The 14,812-nt window shown below is 39.8% G+C and overlaps 1 protein-coding gene across 7 annotated transcripts in view; it reads left to right on the forward strand.

Moving 5' to 3' along the window:
- LOC130910377 (MAP7 domain-containing protein 1-like) overlaps positions 1-14,812 on the forward strand; it is a 53,582-nt gene that overhangs the window by 31,552 nt on the left and 7,218 nt on the right. For 3 of the 7 annotated variants that reach the window (XM_057827603.1, XM_057827602.1, XM_057827604.1), the window contains 9 exons: positions 4,585-4,748; positions 4,810-4,918; positions 6,955-7,059; positions 9,124-9,243; positions 9,587-9,729; positions 11,893-12,032; positions 12,213-12,460; positions 13,500-13,767; positions 13,832-14,012. In XM_057827603.1, the coding sequence (XP_057683586.1) occupies positions 4,585-4,748; positions 4,810-4,918; positions 6,955-7,059; positions 9,124-9,243; positions 9,587-9,729; positions 11,893-12,032; positions 12,213-12,460; positions 13,500-13,767; positions 13,832-14,012 (1,478 nt within the window). The remainder of the gene's footprint in view (positions 1-4,584; positions 4,749-4,809; positions 4,919-6,954; positions 7,060-9,123; positions 9,244-9,586; positions 9,730-11,892; positions 12,033-12,212; positions 12,461-13,499; positions 13,768-13,831; positions 14,013-14,812) is intronic. The other 4 variants (XM_057827606.1, XM_057827607.1, XM_057827605.1 and 1 more) reach the window with 3 other exon arrangements.

A 14,812-nucleotide genomic window follows, 5' to 3' on the forward strand; every position in this document is an offset into this window, starting at 1 on the left:
ACCTACTACTTAAATTAATTTAACAAATGTTATAAAAACGAAAACACCAAGTGGGGTTTTCACATCAAAATATTTTAACTCAAAATAACGTTTATCTTTTAAGAACTAGAGGTCTTTTTATCCGTGGATCCCTGTAAGCCAAAATATCACGGTTTCACAGTATCACGGTACTTTGAGATATCTTGGTTAAAAAAAAAAAAACTTTTTTCCAATATTAGCATTTTTCAAACATTAGCAAATTGGAACATAAGAACAATGTTAAATTAAAATAAATACAAAATATAACAACAAAAATAACTAAAATATTCTAAAGGAAATTAAAATAAATACAGTTCTTTTGGTGAGCGTAAACCCACTGCCACAGATCAACATTATTACCATCCGAACAAAAATAATGGAATTATTTTCCATAAAAAGCACATGTGTATGACTCATATCATGTTTACATTATACACACACAGTTTTTCTCAACACAGACAGTTGCCAGAGAGAAAAAAAAACCCCACATGATTTACCACCGCTAGACACACTAAACACACTGGAGTTAACTCTCGTAGCTGGTGGGAAACGTTCATGACAGTGTTTCCTAACGTTTATTTTTGAATAAATATGAAATCATATTGGAGATATTGCCTTCTCGGCAGCCACCCTCCGCAAACATGTTTTACATGTCGGTTGGCCCTCCTCTAAGCCGCGGCCGTCTGTAACTTTTCTGTAGCTGAAGTATTCCCTTACCAGCGATTTTGTTTTCTACAATGGGGGGAAAAGTTCAGGAGATTCACCACCTCCAGCCATCGTGTAGCACAGCTGACTCACTGACACTGAGCAACACCCTGCATTTTTGGAACATAAAAAATAGCTAATACTTTAGGGACGGTATGACAGAAAATTTTTGCAGTTTTGAAACCGTGATGTTTTCATACAGTAAGTATTATTTATATTACTTATACATTATGTAATTTGTATTATTGTTTTATTTACATGTTCCAATTTATGATACCATATGCTTTTATAGGGTTTTATATCCACTTATTGATATGATATATACACAAAAAGCCACTTATTGATATTATATCTACACAAAAGAAATGTAAATTCAGGTATCAAATCGTTAAACCCCGTAAGCACAAACAGAAGCTTTAACCCGATGTATTTTCCACAATTCCGCCGTAATCCTGCAGGCATAATGGGATTTTTTCCCCTCGGAAATTGGATTACCAGAAGAGTTTGTCAGTGGCGCTTCTTTCCAGAGAGTTGCTGAACTGAATGAGAGTAAAAAAATCTTATCTTTTCCTGGCACACTGCCGCGACATTCCTCAGGACTGAGTCGGCAAAATATTTGTCATGCTGTTTCACCCAACAAAACTGTGTGAAATGGTGACTTGTGGAGGGTGGACATTGCTTCTTGCACCCGTATTGTGAGCATGCGGTCTCGAAAATAACAATTGTTCAGTTTCCAGATTTGGTTGTCACTCTGTAGAATTACTGTGTGTATTCTGGAATGAAAGCAGAGATGGAAGCATGCGGAATAATGTTAAATGATGTGGAAAAAAATGTTGACTACTTTGTAGAACTACCATGTTGAATGATGTGAAATTCGGACAAATGTATGAAGTAGAATGTATGAAATTGAATATTGTTGAGTAATATGGATTGATTTTAGATGATGTGGGGGAAAAGTTTGAATGATGTGGAATACTATGTGTTGGTGAAGAATAATTTATGGTGTGATGCTGTGTTGTTTTACTAGAATGTTGTGAATGAATGAGGTAGAATGGTGTGGAGTAATGTATGGTGTAAATCTATGTTGTATAATGTGGAAGAAGGTTAAATGATGTGCTATATTGCTGCACAGTGATTAGGAATAATAATAATGATGTGGAATCATGTTAAATGAATGTTGTGCTTAATCAAAATATTGTGGAATAAAGTGGAATAATGAGGTGCAAATGTGTTAAATTAAATGAATAATATCGTAGTCTTCAATACCTATATATATTATGAAGTCTATGATATATGAAATGGAATAGGGTTGAATGAAGTGGAATAACGTTAAATGATGTGGAAAAATGAATGATGTGGCATACTGTAAAATGGTGTGGAAATATGTTTGAAATTATGTGTAATTTTTGAATGGTGTTGTTTTAATTAAAATATTTTTGTTGAATGTAGGGCTGCAGCTATCGAATATTTTAGTAATCGAGTAATCGACTGAAAATTCTATCGATTAATCGAGTAATCGGATAAAACTAATATATTTTTGGGTGAAGAGCAATTATAAATATACATGAGAAAACAAGACATTTCATCTAATCTTGAACCATTTTCAGTCAATCAATGTCTTTATTTTCGATGTATATTGTTGAAAACAGCCAACAATTGCATCTCAGATGTAACTAAAAAAAAAAAAAAAAAAAAAAGACTAATTCACTGCTTTCACTCAAATAACCTTTAGATCTTATTTAAAAAAAAAAAAAATATATATATATATATATATATATATATATATATATATATATATATACATACATACATACATACATACAAATGCCGTTACGCTTGATAACACACATCACTTAAAAGTTAGGATTTTTTTCCCACGTGTTTCCATTGAATTTCTATTTGTGACAAGCCATTTTTAAGTTCTAGTTAAGTTTTAAGTTAGTCTAAACTGTAAGTCCTGATAGGATTTTGAGTTTTTGCAGTGTTCAAAATAAATGTATGATACAGGCTGTATTGGAGCACAGTAGGGACCAGTGCTACTTGGTGTTTTATCCAGCAATGACTACTGAGCTAAAATTGATAGTTAGCATTATTGAGTTTTTATTTTACACCCTCATCACTCCACATCGCTATGTTATGTCAAAGCCTGTATGTAAGACACGTTAGCCAAGCATCGACAGTGGTCATAATTAATAGAAACCTAGCCCTCCGCAGGGCTAACGTTACGTTAATCTTATTTATTAGCGCTTAGCGCTCTACTGCTTTAAGATGGCGGCTGTTTACTAACGCTGCCCAGACGCGGCCGAGTCTGTCATTTCGCATCTAATTCAACATACATGTGATCTCTATGAGACTCATCAGACACTACCTGCTACCAACTAGCATCGTGCGGGCTAGTATTTAGCAACGTCGGCGTCGTTTGTAGCGGTTGTCGGCTGCAGTAAGTTTTTTTTCTCTTCTTCTTCCTCTACGTACGTGACATCAGCGCGTCCCGCATTAAAAGTAGTCCGAGCAAAACGTGATGCTTAGAGCTGTCAAAATAAACGATTACTCGAGGTGAATAAAACTACTCGGACCAGCTTTTAAACTCGAGTTACTCGAGTTGCTCGAGTATTCGTTTCAGCTCTAGTTGAATGAAATCATGTGAAATGAGGTAAAACATTGTTGAATGATGTGGGATAATGTAAAATGTGAAACTGTTAAATGGATGATGGGGAATATTGTTGAATTATTTGGAATCATGTTAAAATATGTAACAACATGCTGACTGGAGTGGAATTCGGTTAATGTATGAAGTGGAATATATGAAATTAATTTTTGTTGCTAGATGATGTGGGGAAAAAGTTGAATGATGTGGAATACTGATAAGATGTTATGTCGTTTTATTAGAATGTCATGAAAGAATGAGGTAGAATGGTGTGGAATAATTCATGGTGTAAATAAATGTTGTATTATGTGAAGTAAGATTAAATGATGTGCTATTTTGCTGTACAATGATTAGGAATATTTTTATATGATGTGGAATCATGTTAAATGAATGTTGTTTTATGAATCAAAATATTGTTGAATGATGTGGAGTAATGAGAGGTCTGAATGTGTTAAATGAATGATATATCAAATGCAATAGGGTTGAATGAAGTGGAATAACGTTAAATGATGTGGAAAAATATGTTGAATGATGTGGCATACTGTAAAATGGTGTGGAATAATGAATGTGTAAAATAATATGGTGTCACTTGAATCGAAATATTTTTGTTGAAGTGGAATCGAGAAATGAAGTAGAATGATGTGGAACCATGTGAAACTATGTTAAATGAATGATGGGGAATATTGTTGAATTATTTGGACTAATGTTAAAAGATGTAACATGCTGACTGATGTGGAATAATGTTGTACGGTGGAAAATGTTGTTTCATGAATTTGTAGGATTGTAGAATGATGTGAAATTATTTTTATTGTTGACTAAAGTGACCAGCTAAAGTTGAATCTCCCAATAACTTATTAATTTTGAACCGTATGGGGGTAGGAGCATGCCAAAAAATGCTTCCAGAATTCACACAATGAGACCTAAAATAAACTGTAACACTTGTTCAAAGCTCGAAAATGCACTTCTGCTTTCCAGCATGACAGAAGTTTAATTTAAGAGGGCTAATTGCTGTGTAATTGTTCGCCGAAGAAATGAGGCGCGGTCGCTAACAGACTAGCATCTGCGAAAGTCTTTGACTCACCGCAGGAAAACTTCTATTTACTGTTGTAAAAAATCAGCTTCCATCTGTTTGATTTTTGCAGCACAATTCTCTTTTTCATACCTCAAATTAGCTCGGATGCAGTTAACGCCTGTTTTTGTGCTAACTCCATTAGCGGCAAAGAAAGCCCAATGGCTGGAGAAGGAAGAGAAGGCCCGACGTTTGAGAGAAAGCCAACTGGAGGACCGCAGGAGGAAGCTGGAGGAACAAAGACTGAAGGCTGTAAAGCGTCGAGCTCTTCTGGAGGAGAAACAAAAGCTTAAATTTGAGAAAAACAAGGTGAGCCGATGATGCTAACAAGCGCATGAAGTCTTTCAATGAACATTTGCGATCCTGGCAGGAGCGATACGAGTCGGCCATCAAGAGGTCCACCAAGAAGACATGGGCTGAGATCCGGCAGCAGAGATGGTCCTGGGCGGGCGGACTCAACCAGACCTCCCGCAGGGAAAGTAAGTTTTAATGGGACTAACGCGAGTTTGCAGTTGCGAGGGCGAAGCACCAGAGGGCCCTGACGCACATGACGTCAGTGGTAATTTAGAAAAACTGTAACAAGGACAAACTAGTTTTGTTATTCGTGTGTTTTCAACTTTTCCTATCCTTTTCCCCCTCGCTGTTACTTCAAATACTGCTCCCAGTTTCACCACAGTGCATAGTAGACAGGTAAACGGATAACTTCTCCCTGGGTAGCTTGGCCTTGCATTTTTGTACTTTAGCAAATTCCTTTAGAAGAAAACCCAAAACTGATAGGATACCTAGCAGTTTTGCCACTTAATGAGGATGTTCCAACACACTGCGTTAAAGAACAGCATTTAACAGTTAGCTTCTCCCGGGCTAGCTGGTTAGCTTGTCCTTGCATTTTTGCACTTTAGCTAATCTTTCAACCCAAAAACTTAAAACAGATAGGCTACTAAGCAGTTCTGACACTTGATGGGGAGGTTCCACCACACTGTGTAAAAGAACAGGGGTAAACGGTTAGCTTCTCCCTGGCTAGCTGGTTAGCTTGTCCTTGCGTTTCTGTACTTTAGCTACCGTAATCTTTTAGATGAAAACTCAAAACCTATTGGCTAGTAAGAAGTTTTGACTCTTAATGAAGAAATACCACCACACTACATAAAAAGAACAGAGGTAAACAGTTAGCTTCTCCCCGGCTAGCTGGTTAGCTTGGACTTGCATTTTTGTACTTTAGCAAATTTCTTTAGATGAAAACCCAAAACGGATAGGATACTTAGCAGTTTTGACACTTAATGAGGAAGTTTCACCACACTGCATAAAAGAACAGGGGTAAACAGTTAGCGTCTTCCTGGCTAGCTGGCTAGCTTATCCTTGCATCTTTGTACTCTAGCTAATCTTTTAATAAAAACACAAAACGGATAGGCTACTGAGCACTTTTGACACTTAATAAAGAAGTTCCACCACACTGCATAAAAGAATGGGTAAACATTTAGCTTCTTCCCTGCTGGGTGGTTAGCTTGTTCTTGTATTTTTGTGTTTTACCAAATATTTTAGACGAAAACTGAAAACGGATGGGCTACTTATTGGTTTTGGCACGTAATGCACAAGTTAGACACATTACGTAAAAGAGGGGTATATGGTTAGATTCTCGCCGGTTAACTTGGCCTTGCATTTTTGTACTTTAACTTTTTTTTTTTTTTTTTTTTTTTAATGAAAACCCAAAACGGATAGGCTACTAAGCAGTTTTGACACTAATTGGGGAAGTTCCACCACACTGCGTAAAAGAACAGTGGTAAACAGTTAGCTTCTCCCCAGCTTGCTGTTTAGCGTGTCCTTGTATTTTTGTACTTTAGCTAATCTTTTAGATAAAAACACAAAACGGATAGGCTACTGAGCAGTTTTGGCACTTAATGAAGAAGTTCCACCACACTGGATAAAAGGACAGGGGTAAACGGTTAGCTTCTCGCTGACTGGCTGGCTAGCTTGTCCTTGCATTTTTGTGTTTTAGCTAATCTTTTAGACGAAAACCGAAAACGGATGGGCTGCTTATTAGTTTTGACACCTAATGCACAAGTTCCACCACATAACGTAAAAGAGGGGTAAATGGTTAGCTTCTCGCCGGGTAGCTTGGCCTTGCATTTTTATGTTTTAGCTATATTTTTTTAGATGAAAACCCAAAACGGATAGGCTACTTGGCAGTCTTGTCATTGAATAGGGAAGTTTCACCACACTGCATAAAAGGAGTAAACGGTTAGCTTCTATCTAGCTAGCTGGTTAGCTTGTCCTTGCATCTTTGTACTCTCGCTAATCTTTTAGAGAGTTTTCACTCTTAATAAGTTCCACCACACTGGCTAAAAGAACAGTTAGCTTCTCCCCAGCCGGCTGGGTAGCTTGGCCTAGCGTCTAAACACGCGAGAGAGGCCCCGGGCTGGGGAGACCTAACGGTACGATTCCAAGAGATCGGGCGGCGTGCAACACAGCACCCCCGGTGCTCATGTGAACCGATATTTGTGTTGCGTTTTCTTCGGTACAGGCAGGTGCTCAGCTTCTACAGTCAACTTGCCGAGACAGGTGGAGCCTGTTATTAACAACAGACTGTCCAAGTCTTCTGCCACGCTTTGGAACTCTCCCAACAGAAGTAAGAGCGAGCCAGCGTCAATGTCCTCATCCCACGACACTTTTTTTCCTTCCTCTTACCCTAATCTGATTTTTGGTTGTTCTTAATCGGTGACCCGCCTGCTGCCTGCGCTTGGTGATCGGTCATTCAGCACCACCCCGACACGTTCACAGTCTCGTATGCATCGTGTTATTTCTTTTTGAGTTAATTGATTTGGTTTGTTTATGCATTTTGGATCAGTGTTTTTTCGTTGAAGTCATGGCACCGTGCTTGGTGAGACTCATTGGCTTCTACGTTGACATTTTTTCATGGTGTTTTCATGTGGTTTTTCACTGCAGCTTGGTGTGCTGGTGGTGGGATCAGTGGTGGATATGGTTTGATTTTATTTATTGTTTTTTTTCTACAGGAATGTACTTTTCTATGGAAGACCAGGAATGCCAAAATTAAATGCCACAATTTCGGACTATAAGACGCTACTTTTGTCCTTCATTTTGAATACTGCGGCTTGTAGTCCAGTGCGGCTTATTTGTGGATTTATATGGGTTAACGAAGTAACAATTTATTTGACAGGAGCATTATAAGACTGTCATAAGACACTAACATAGGCATTAGTGAATTACTGAAGTGTCATCCGGCAAATTATGTTACTAACTCCATTTATGTCCAGCTTGGATCTTTTACATGATTGTTTAATGGTAGTCTTATTGCACCACTGTCAATCAAAGTGTTACCAAATACCATAACTGGCAATTAATGAAACAACTAGAACAGTAACTGAAGAAATTATTATCACAGAACATGAATTTTGATTGTTGTTTACATCTTTAGCACTGGAATGCATGCTAGGAGGCATGTTGGAAGACAACAGTGTTGACAGCAGGTGGGAGCAAAGGTTGACTGTCGTCCCCAAGGGAGCAGTGATGGCCAAATGAAGCTTCTTAAAGCAATGAAGCTTTGCAGCCAATTGGTTCAAAGCTTCATGGTGGTTCATTTGGTCTTATGACAGTCATATGACGCCGCTGTCAAATAAAGTGTTACCGGTTAATATCTTTTGGTGTAAATGTCCCATAATATAGTGAGGACAGCTGCGGCGAATAATCCAGTGTGGCTAATCTATGAACAAATGCCGTTTTCGTGCTAAATTTGAAGGTTGCGGCTTATAGTGCGAAAATTACGGTCGTTACAGAATTCCCGTCCATTGTCAATGGCATTGAGTTATACAGTATATTTTTTATTATGTCATAATTTATTTCAATTTTTATTCATTTAGTTCAATTGAAATATCAACTTTGATTTCAATTTAATTTAAAAAATTTTTATTTCAATTTTTAAACAAAAGAATACAAAAATCAAAATGAATATATAAAAACTGCAATAAATATACACATAAAATATTTAAAAAGAATAAATAAAAAATAAAATATACAATAAATAAATACAAATTGGGAAAAAAAATAATACTGAAGTAATATTTAATCACACTTTTTAAATTTTTTTTTATTTCTGTTCTGATTGATTTTATTTTGGCTCTCTTGGTCCTCCATTCTTCTATTCATGATGTAACCGTGAACATCATGTCTCAATGTCCTGACTGCGTCATCTTTAGCGTTTAACAAAACACAAAGCAGGAAAATCGTGAATAAGTACCAAAAAATCAAGCGGATAGCAATGAGAGTCCGCTGACATTTACACACCGAGGCAGAAACACAGTCTGTAAGCAGGCAGCAGCGAACGCAGCCTCCTCCTTGCCGCATTGAAGAGGAGGTGGCGGTACACCACCGTTGCCTAGCAACAGGAGCTAGTCAATTTATCGGTCGGTCGTAAAACGGCATGTTATATAAGGAAGGCACTTTATGATCCCAAATCATGTGAGCTAACTGCACATGTTAATGAATTTGCGTTGTAAAAAGTGTTGCAATAATTCCATTTTTCATTCATACGCAACCTGGAAAATTCACTTGAGAACACAAAACGACATAAATCTCATGTCAACATCAACATTTTGCACAGATATGAAGTAACAGGTGTTTCGGATGTACTGGAAAATGAACTTTTTTTTTTTTTAACGGTGCCATCTTGTGTCAGCCCGCAGCATGCGTCTGAGCCCGTGGGAGAGTAAGATCGTGGAGCGGCTCATGACGCCTACGCTTTCCTTCCTGGCTCGCAGTCGCAGCGCCGCCACCCTGTTCAACAGCAGTGATTCGTGTGAGTGGACATGACATGACATCGCCTGAATGTGTTTGTTTTCCGTGCTAGCTGCCAAAACCATCATTTTGATAGTCGATTAACCCGTTTTCTTGCTCTGGGCTAAACATTTTAGCTGTAAATGTGCTATGTATATGTAACTATGGAACTGTATTAAGCAGGTGTTTTGAAATAGACAAAATAGGTCACTTGTATGTCATGTGGACTGCGTGAACCCTCATGCTGAACTCATTCGCTGCCAAACGGACTGTCGCCGTCAATGGCAGTCGATGAGTTCTAGCCACCTGCATGGTGTGTGACCCCCCCACCTACCCGTGTCTCTGCATGTCTACACGCCGCTCAGACTCTCACCACTGCTCCCGTTCAGCTTCGGCCAGCCCGCTCAACTGCTCCTCACGGCAGCACCAGAGCTCCGAACGCTGGAGGGTGTCGTCCGCCAGTACGCCCGACATCACCCAGCGCCACCGCCAACGGAACTCCACACCGGTGAGTTCCTGCTCAGTTTCTACATATTGACCTTCTTGATACCTGAATTTACATTGAGCATAAACTGTATAAAGTGTTAAAATAGTAATAGTAAAAAATCTAATATATATAGTGGGACATCGAGATAAAAAAAAAAGCTTCTCCAAAGGAGAAATAAGTTCTGAAAAAAATTCATAGCTTTTTCGCTTCATTTTACGAAAAAAGGATTCGTCATACGTACTTTCATAGCTAATTCTCACTGGCAGCAATTCAATAATCTAACTACATTTGACTAAAAATGTAAAAAAAAATTAAGGGCTGTCCCAAACGACTAATTTCCTCCCAATTAGTCAGCCGACTATTTTTACGATTAGTCGACTAATCTAATAATTTTTTTTTTTTTTTTACTACTTTAATAATGAAATTTTTGTTGAAGCTTATTAATTCACAAAAAAAACATTTTGGAACACCTAAATTCTTTATTAACGTGTAAATAAATAACATAAATATCAATAATAAATCACAAACAATAAGGTCAAATGCTGCTGGCATTAACTAGTGCAAAAAAATGTAAACGGAAACACTGTGATTTCACCTCTTTAACAGGAGTCAAACAATTCTTACTCTTTTTGTGGTATGTCATTGTCTATATTGTAGTAAATGTTAAAATGAATTGCAATGTCCTGGACAACCATTTTCAGAATATTTTGTGTCACACAGAGTTCAGATGCTTTTTCTGGTGTGCATTCCGCATTTTTGGAGGAGGGGAAAAACTGTTCAACTTTTGTTTTAACCTAAAAAATAGATAAAGTAGAGGACACACTGAAATATTACCACAATTATTTTGAATGAAAGGCACACATACTCCCAGTAACAAAAATATATAGTATTAATTTTATAGTATACTACGATATGTATGTACACAATAATACTTTATAATATAAAGTAACTAACATTAGTGCAGTCATGGATTACAGTAAGCAGGCCAGTGCTGTTTCCATATATATTTTTATTATATTATGTATATACAGGATGTATGTATATATTTTCTCCAAGTGGGAGCTTCCATGATCCTAATAAATTTAATAGTAATAAAATATATATATATATAAATTAATTATTAAATAAAAATGCACGTTGATATGACGCACATAAAGGCAACTTCAATCGTTAGAAAGTTGTATGGACTTACAATCCGCTAGCTTGTTGTTTCTTGTTGTCTTGGAAAATTACACTTGGGTGACGGTGCTTCAAGTGTTCGTTCATAGCCGACGTGCTACCGTGGTATGCGAGCTCAGCTTAGCAAAGAGTACACACAGTGGCACCCTCCATATTTTCCTTGAAATAATTCTAGGCTCTGACTATTCTGGTCCGCTTTTTTTGGCTTTATGCCGCTTTCACGTGTTACCAATTCTGCCCTTTTTGGCAATTGGCGGTGTTTTCAACTCTTCGTAGTGAGGAGTGAACCAGCGATTCACTTGGCTCGTTGTTGTCGATTCGTCCGATTTCCTCCTCAGGAAGGCGGTGGCGTGCATAAAAACACCGAGAGGTGTCGGATGGCTCTTTATGGATACTTTTACTGACCAAAACAAAAATGTGGGGATGCAGCCTCTCAACTCCGCGCTACCTGCGTACTCACCGATCTCGCTTCCTCTCTCTCGCTCGCCCAGTTTCTTCCTCTTTGCTCAATCTAACCCATCATTACCCGTCGACGGTATGTTTTGCCCGTCGACGCATTTCCGTCTTCGATGACGTCGACAGCGTCGACTAGTCGGGACAGCTCTAGTCAGTTGCATGATGCACACGTTGGGCGTTCCGTGATAAGAAGGCGTCATGTGTCTCTTATGCCCTATATTGTGCTGTTTTCCTTAAACTATGGTATAAGTGCTATTTATTTTATATTGGGGGTGTTAGAGTAATACAAATAGTCAATCGAATTCCCTGAGGAATTATATTAAGTGTGTTGTAGTAATGCAAAGAGTTAGACAGTGCCTACGAGAAAAGGTACTATCTCCTTCACAAGCGATGCTTCATCAAGACACTAATTAAATGTAAATTCAGGCACCAAGGGGTTAAAGCTGCAACGCCATTTGTCGCTAGGTAACCGATATCTACTTACGTCAGGGAAGGCACTTCTTTATATTCCCTGGAGAAAGCTGATTTTTTGTGCTCGTCCTCTTCAAGGTTGACAGAAAGAAAAAAGAGAAGAAGGATAAGGAGAGAGAGAATGAGAAGGAGAAAAGTGCGCTCTCCAAAGAGCGTATACAGAAGAGACAGACGCCGTCGCCCCTTTCTAGTTCCAGGAGATCCCAAACAGACAGCAGGTATTGCTGCCATCGACGGCTATAGACGTCCAATCCATTTGAAGTGTGAGGAATGGCAGCGAATGAACGTTCGTTCATTCGCTGCCATTCCTCGCACTTCAGATGGATTGGACGTCTACTAGTGATAAACTTAAATGAACAGAAGTATGATTGGACATCTATCCTCGTCAATGTTTTCAGTTCTAGCACCCCCAGACCGAGAACCAGACCCCCGTCTCCTGCCCCTCCCAAAAGTCGGCCTTTATCGCCTTTAGTACAAGCGGCGGGAACCAATTCGCCCACGGGTAAGAAGACGCCCCCTCCCGGGTCCAAAACGCGACCCAAACGGGCCCAGACGCCCGCGAGAGTGCAGGCCCAGTCGGTCACGGCGGTCTCCGTGGAAACCGGACAAGAATCCGAGGAGGCTGAGACACCGGAGGAGAGAAAGAGTAAGTGTGGTAACCATGGTTTCATTTGGACATCTAGCGCCATCATTGGCGCTGAAACATGATTTCTGATAGTGAAGGGCTAATCATAGCTTAATCTGACCAATAATTTTGCGATTAATCAATGATGCCGATCGATCGGGTCCGATCACATCATTTCAAAGTATCGGAATCGTCAAAAAAAGTATCGGACATGTCTTTTTTTTTAACATATGTCTTAAACTCATCCAGAGTCTTTAGTTTTGGCTTAAAGTAGGGCTGTCAAATTTATCGCGTTAACGGCGGTAATTAATTTTTTTTAATTAATCACGTTAAAATATTTAACGCATGCGCTGCACGACCCACTCACGCATTGTCGCGTTCAATCTATAATGGCGCCGATTTAGAGCCTTTTTTTAATTGGCTAAATCCTGAAAATCCCTCTCTCAACAATTAGAAATATCGTGGGAAAGCAATGTGAGGAAGAAAGGTAGTAGTTGATCTTTTTCTTTACACCCTAAGTTATTTCCCAACGCAGAGAAGATATATCAATTGGTGCCACTACGCACAGTCATGGTTGCACTTCCCATCATGCATTTGGGCAGAACAGTTAAATGGCTACAGTATCATTTACTGAAAGCTCAACAAATACACTAGATGGCAATATTTAGTCACAATATACAAAGTCACATTTATCCTTTAAGAATTACAAGTCTTTCTATCCGTGGATCCCTCTCACAGAAAGAATGTTAATAATGTAAATGCCATCTTGAGGATTTATTGTCATAATAAACAAATACAGTACTTATGTACTGTATGTTGAATGTATATATTCGTCCGAGTTTTATTCATTTTTTTCTTAATGCATTGCCAAAATGTATATGATCGGGAAAAATTATCGGGAATGATTGGAATTGAATCGGGAGCAAAAAAAAAAGCAATCGGATCGGGAAATATCGGGATCGGCAGATACTCAAAACGATCGGGATCAGATCGGGAGCAAAAAAACATTATCGGAGCAACCCTAAAACTTACTCAGTTGTATTTCTTTCCTCCTTCATAGGCTCCAGTAATACGTCGACCGCCACTCCAGTCTCATCTCCAGTCCCAAGCACACCAAGTGTGGACTCCTCCTCAAGTGTCACGCCTAGAGAAGAGCTCCCCACTTTAGTCGCCTCTCCCGCGGTTCAGCCTGCAAGCACTGGCAGGCCGTCAGCCGGCACCAACGACCCAGAGGAGGCCGCTCGCGTCCTGGCCGAAAAACGCAGACAAGCCCGCGAGCAGAGGGAGAGGGAGGAGCAGGAACGCCAAGAGCAAGAGCACAAGAACAGGTGAGCCAAAGTCAAAATTGACTCGGTTACTTGAGCGACGTACGTAACCTGGACGCGTCCTCAGAATCCTTCGGGAGGAGGCGATGGCTCGAGACGCAGAAGAGAGGAAACGCAGAGAGGAGGAGGCCCGTTTCATGGCCGAGCAGCAGCGGCTGATGGATGAAGCCCAACGAGCCCAAGAGGAGAAGGAGGCCCAGGAGCGAGCCAAAGCCGAGCAGGAGGAAAACGACAGGCTTCAGAAACAGGTCAGTGCATGGCGATTCGTCCTTTCCGTTGTGTTCAGACGAGGCAGTTGGACTCGAGTCATTGGGACTCAGTCGAGTCACAAATTTGATGACTCACAACTCAATTCTGACTAGAAGAAAAAAACGAAGACTCGGAATTGACTCGTTTGAACTCGGAGGGTGCGAGACTCGACTTGGAGACATTAACTCGAGACTTGACTCGACTCATGAGACAATGACTCGAGACTCAACAAGCGATCTTGAAAAACTTAGATCGTACATTGGTTCCCACTTGCCAGTGGTCCGCTTGGTTGCCTTGACTGCTCTCGCCACTCCCTCACGGAATAATTATGACTCGACTCAACAACCTTCTGACTTGACATGTCTCGTCCTTACAACCTTTGACGAGACACGACTCGTCTTTAGAACCTTGTTACTTGGCTCGACTCGACATGACCTTGAGACTCGACTCGAAATAACCTTATGACTCGACTTGAGACAATGACTGCAGACTCGACAAGATGACTTGAAAAACTTGGATCCTAGATTGGTTCCCACCTGCCAGTGATCCGCTTGGTCACCTTGACTGCTCTCGCCACTCCCTCACGGAATAACTGATTTGACTCGACAACCTTCTGACTTGACATGACTCGTCTTTACAACCTTTGACTAGACACGACTCGTCTTTACAACCTTGTGACTCGGCTCGACTCGACATGACGTGGAGACTTGACATAACCTTATGACTCGACTCGACATAACCTTCTGACCCGACTCGACTTGTCTTTTGAGACAGTGACTCCAGACTCGACAAGATGACT

Source organism: Corythoichthys intestinalis, chromosome 22 (assembly GCF_030265065.1).
Source record: "Corythoichthys intestinalis isolate RoL2023-P3 chromosome 22, ASM3026506v1, whole genome shotgun sequence".
In the NCBI taxonomy this organism is placed as follows: domain Eukaryota; kingdom Metazoa; phylum Chordata; class Actinopteri; order Syngnathiformes; family Syngnathidae; genus Corythoichthys; species Corythoichthys intestinalis.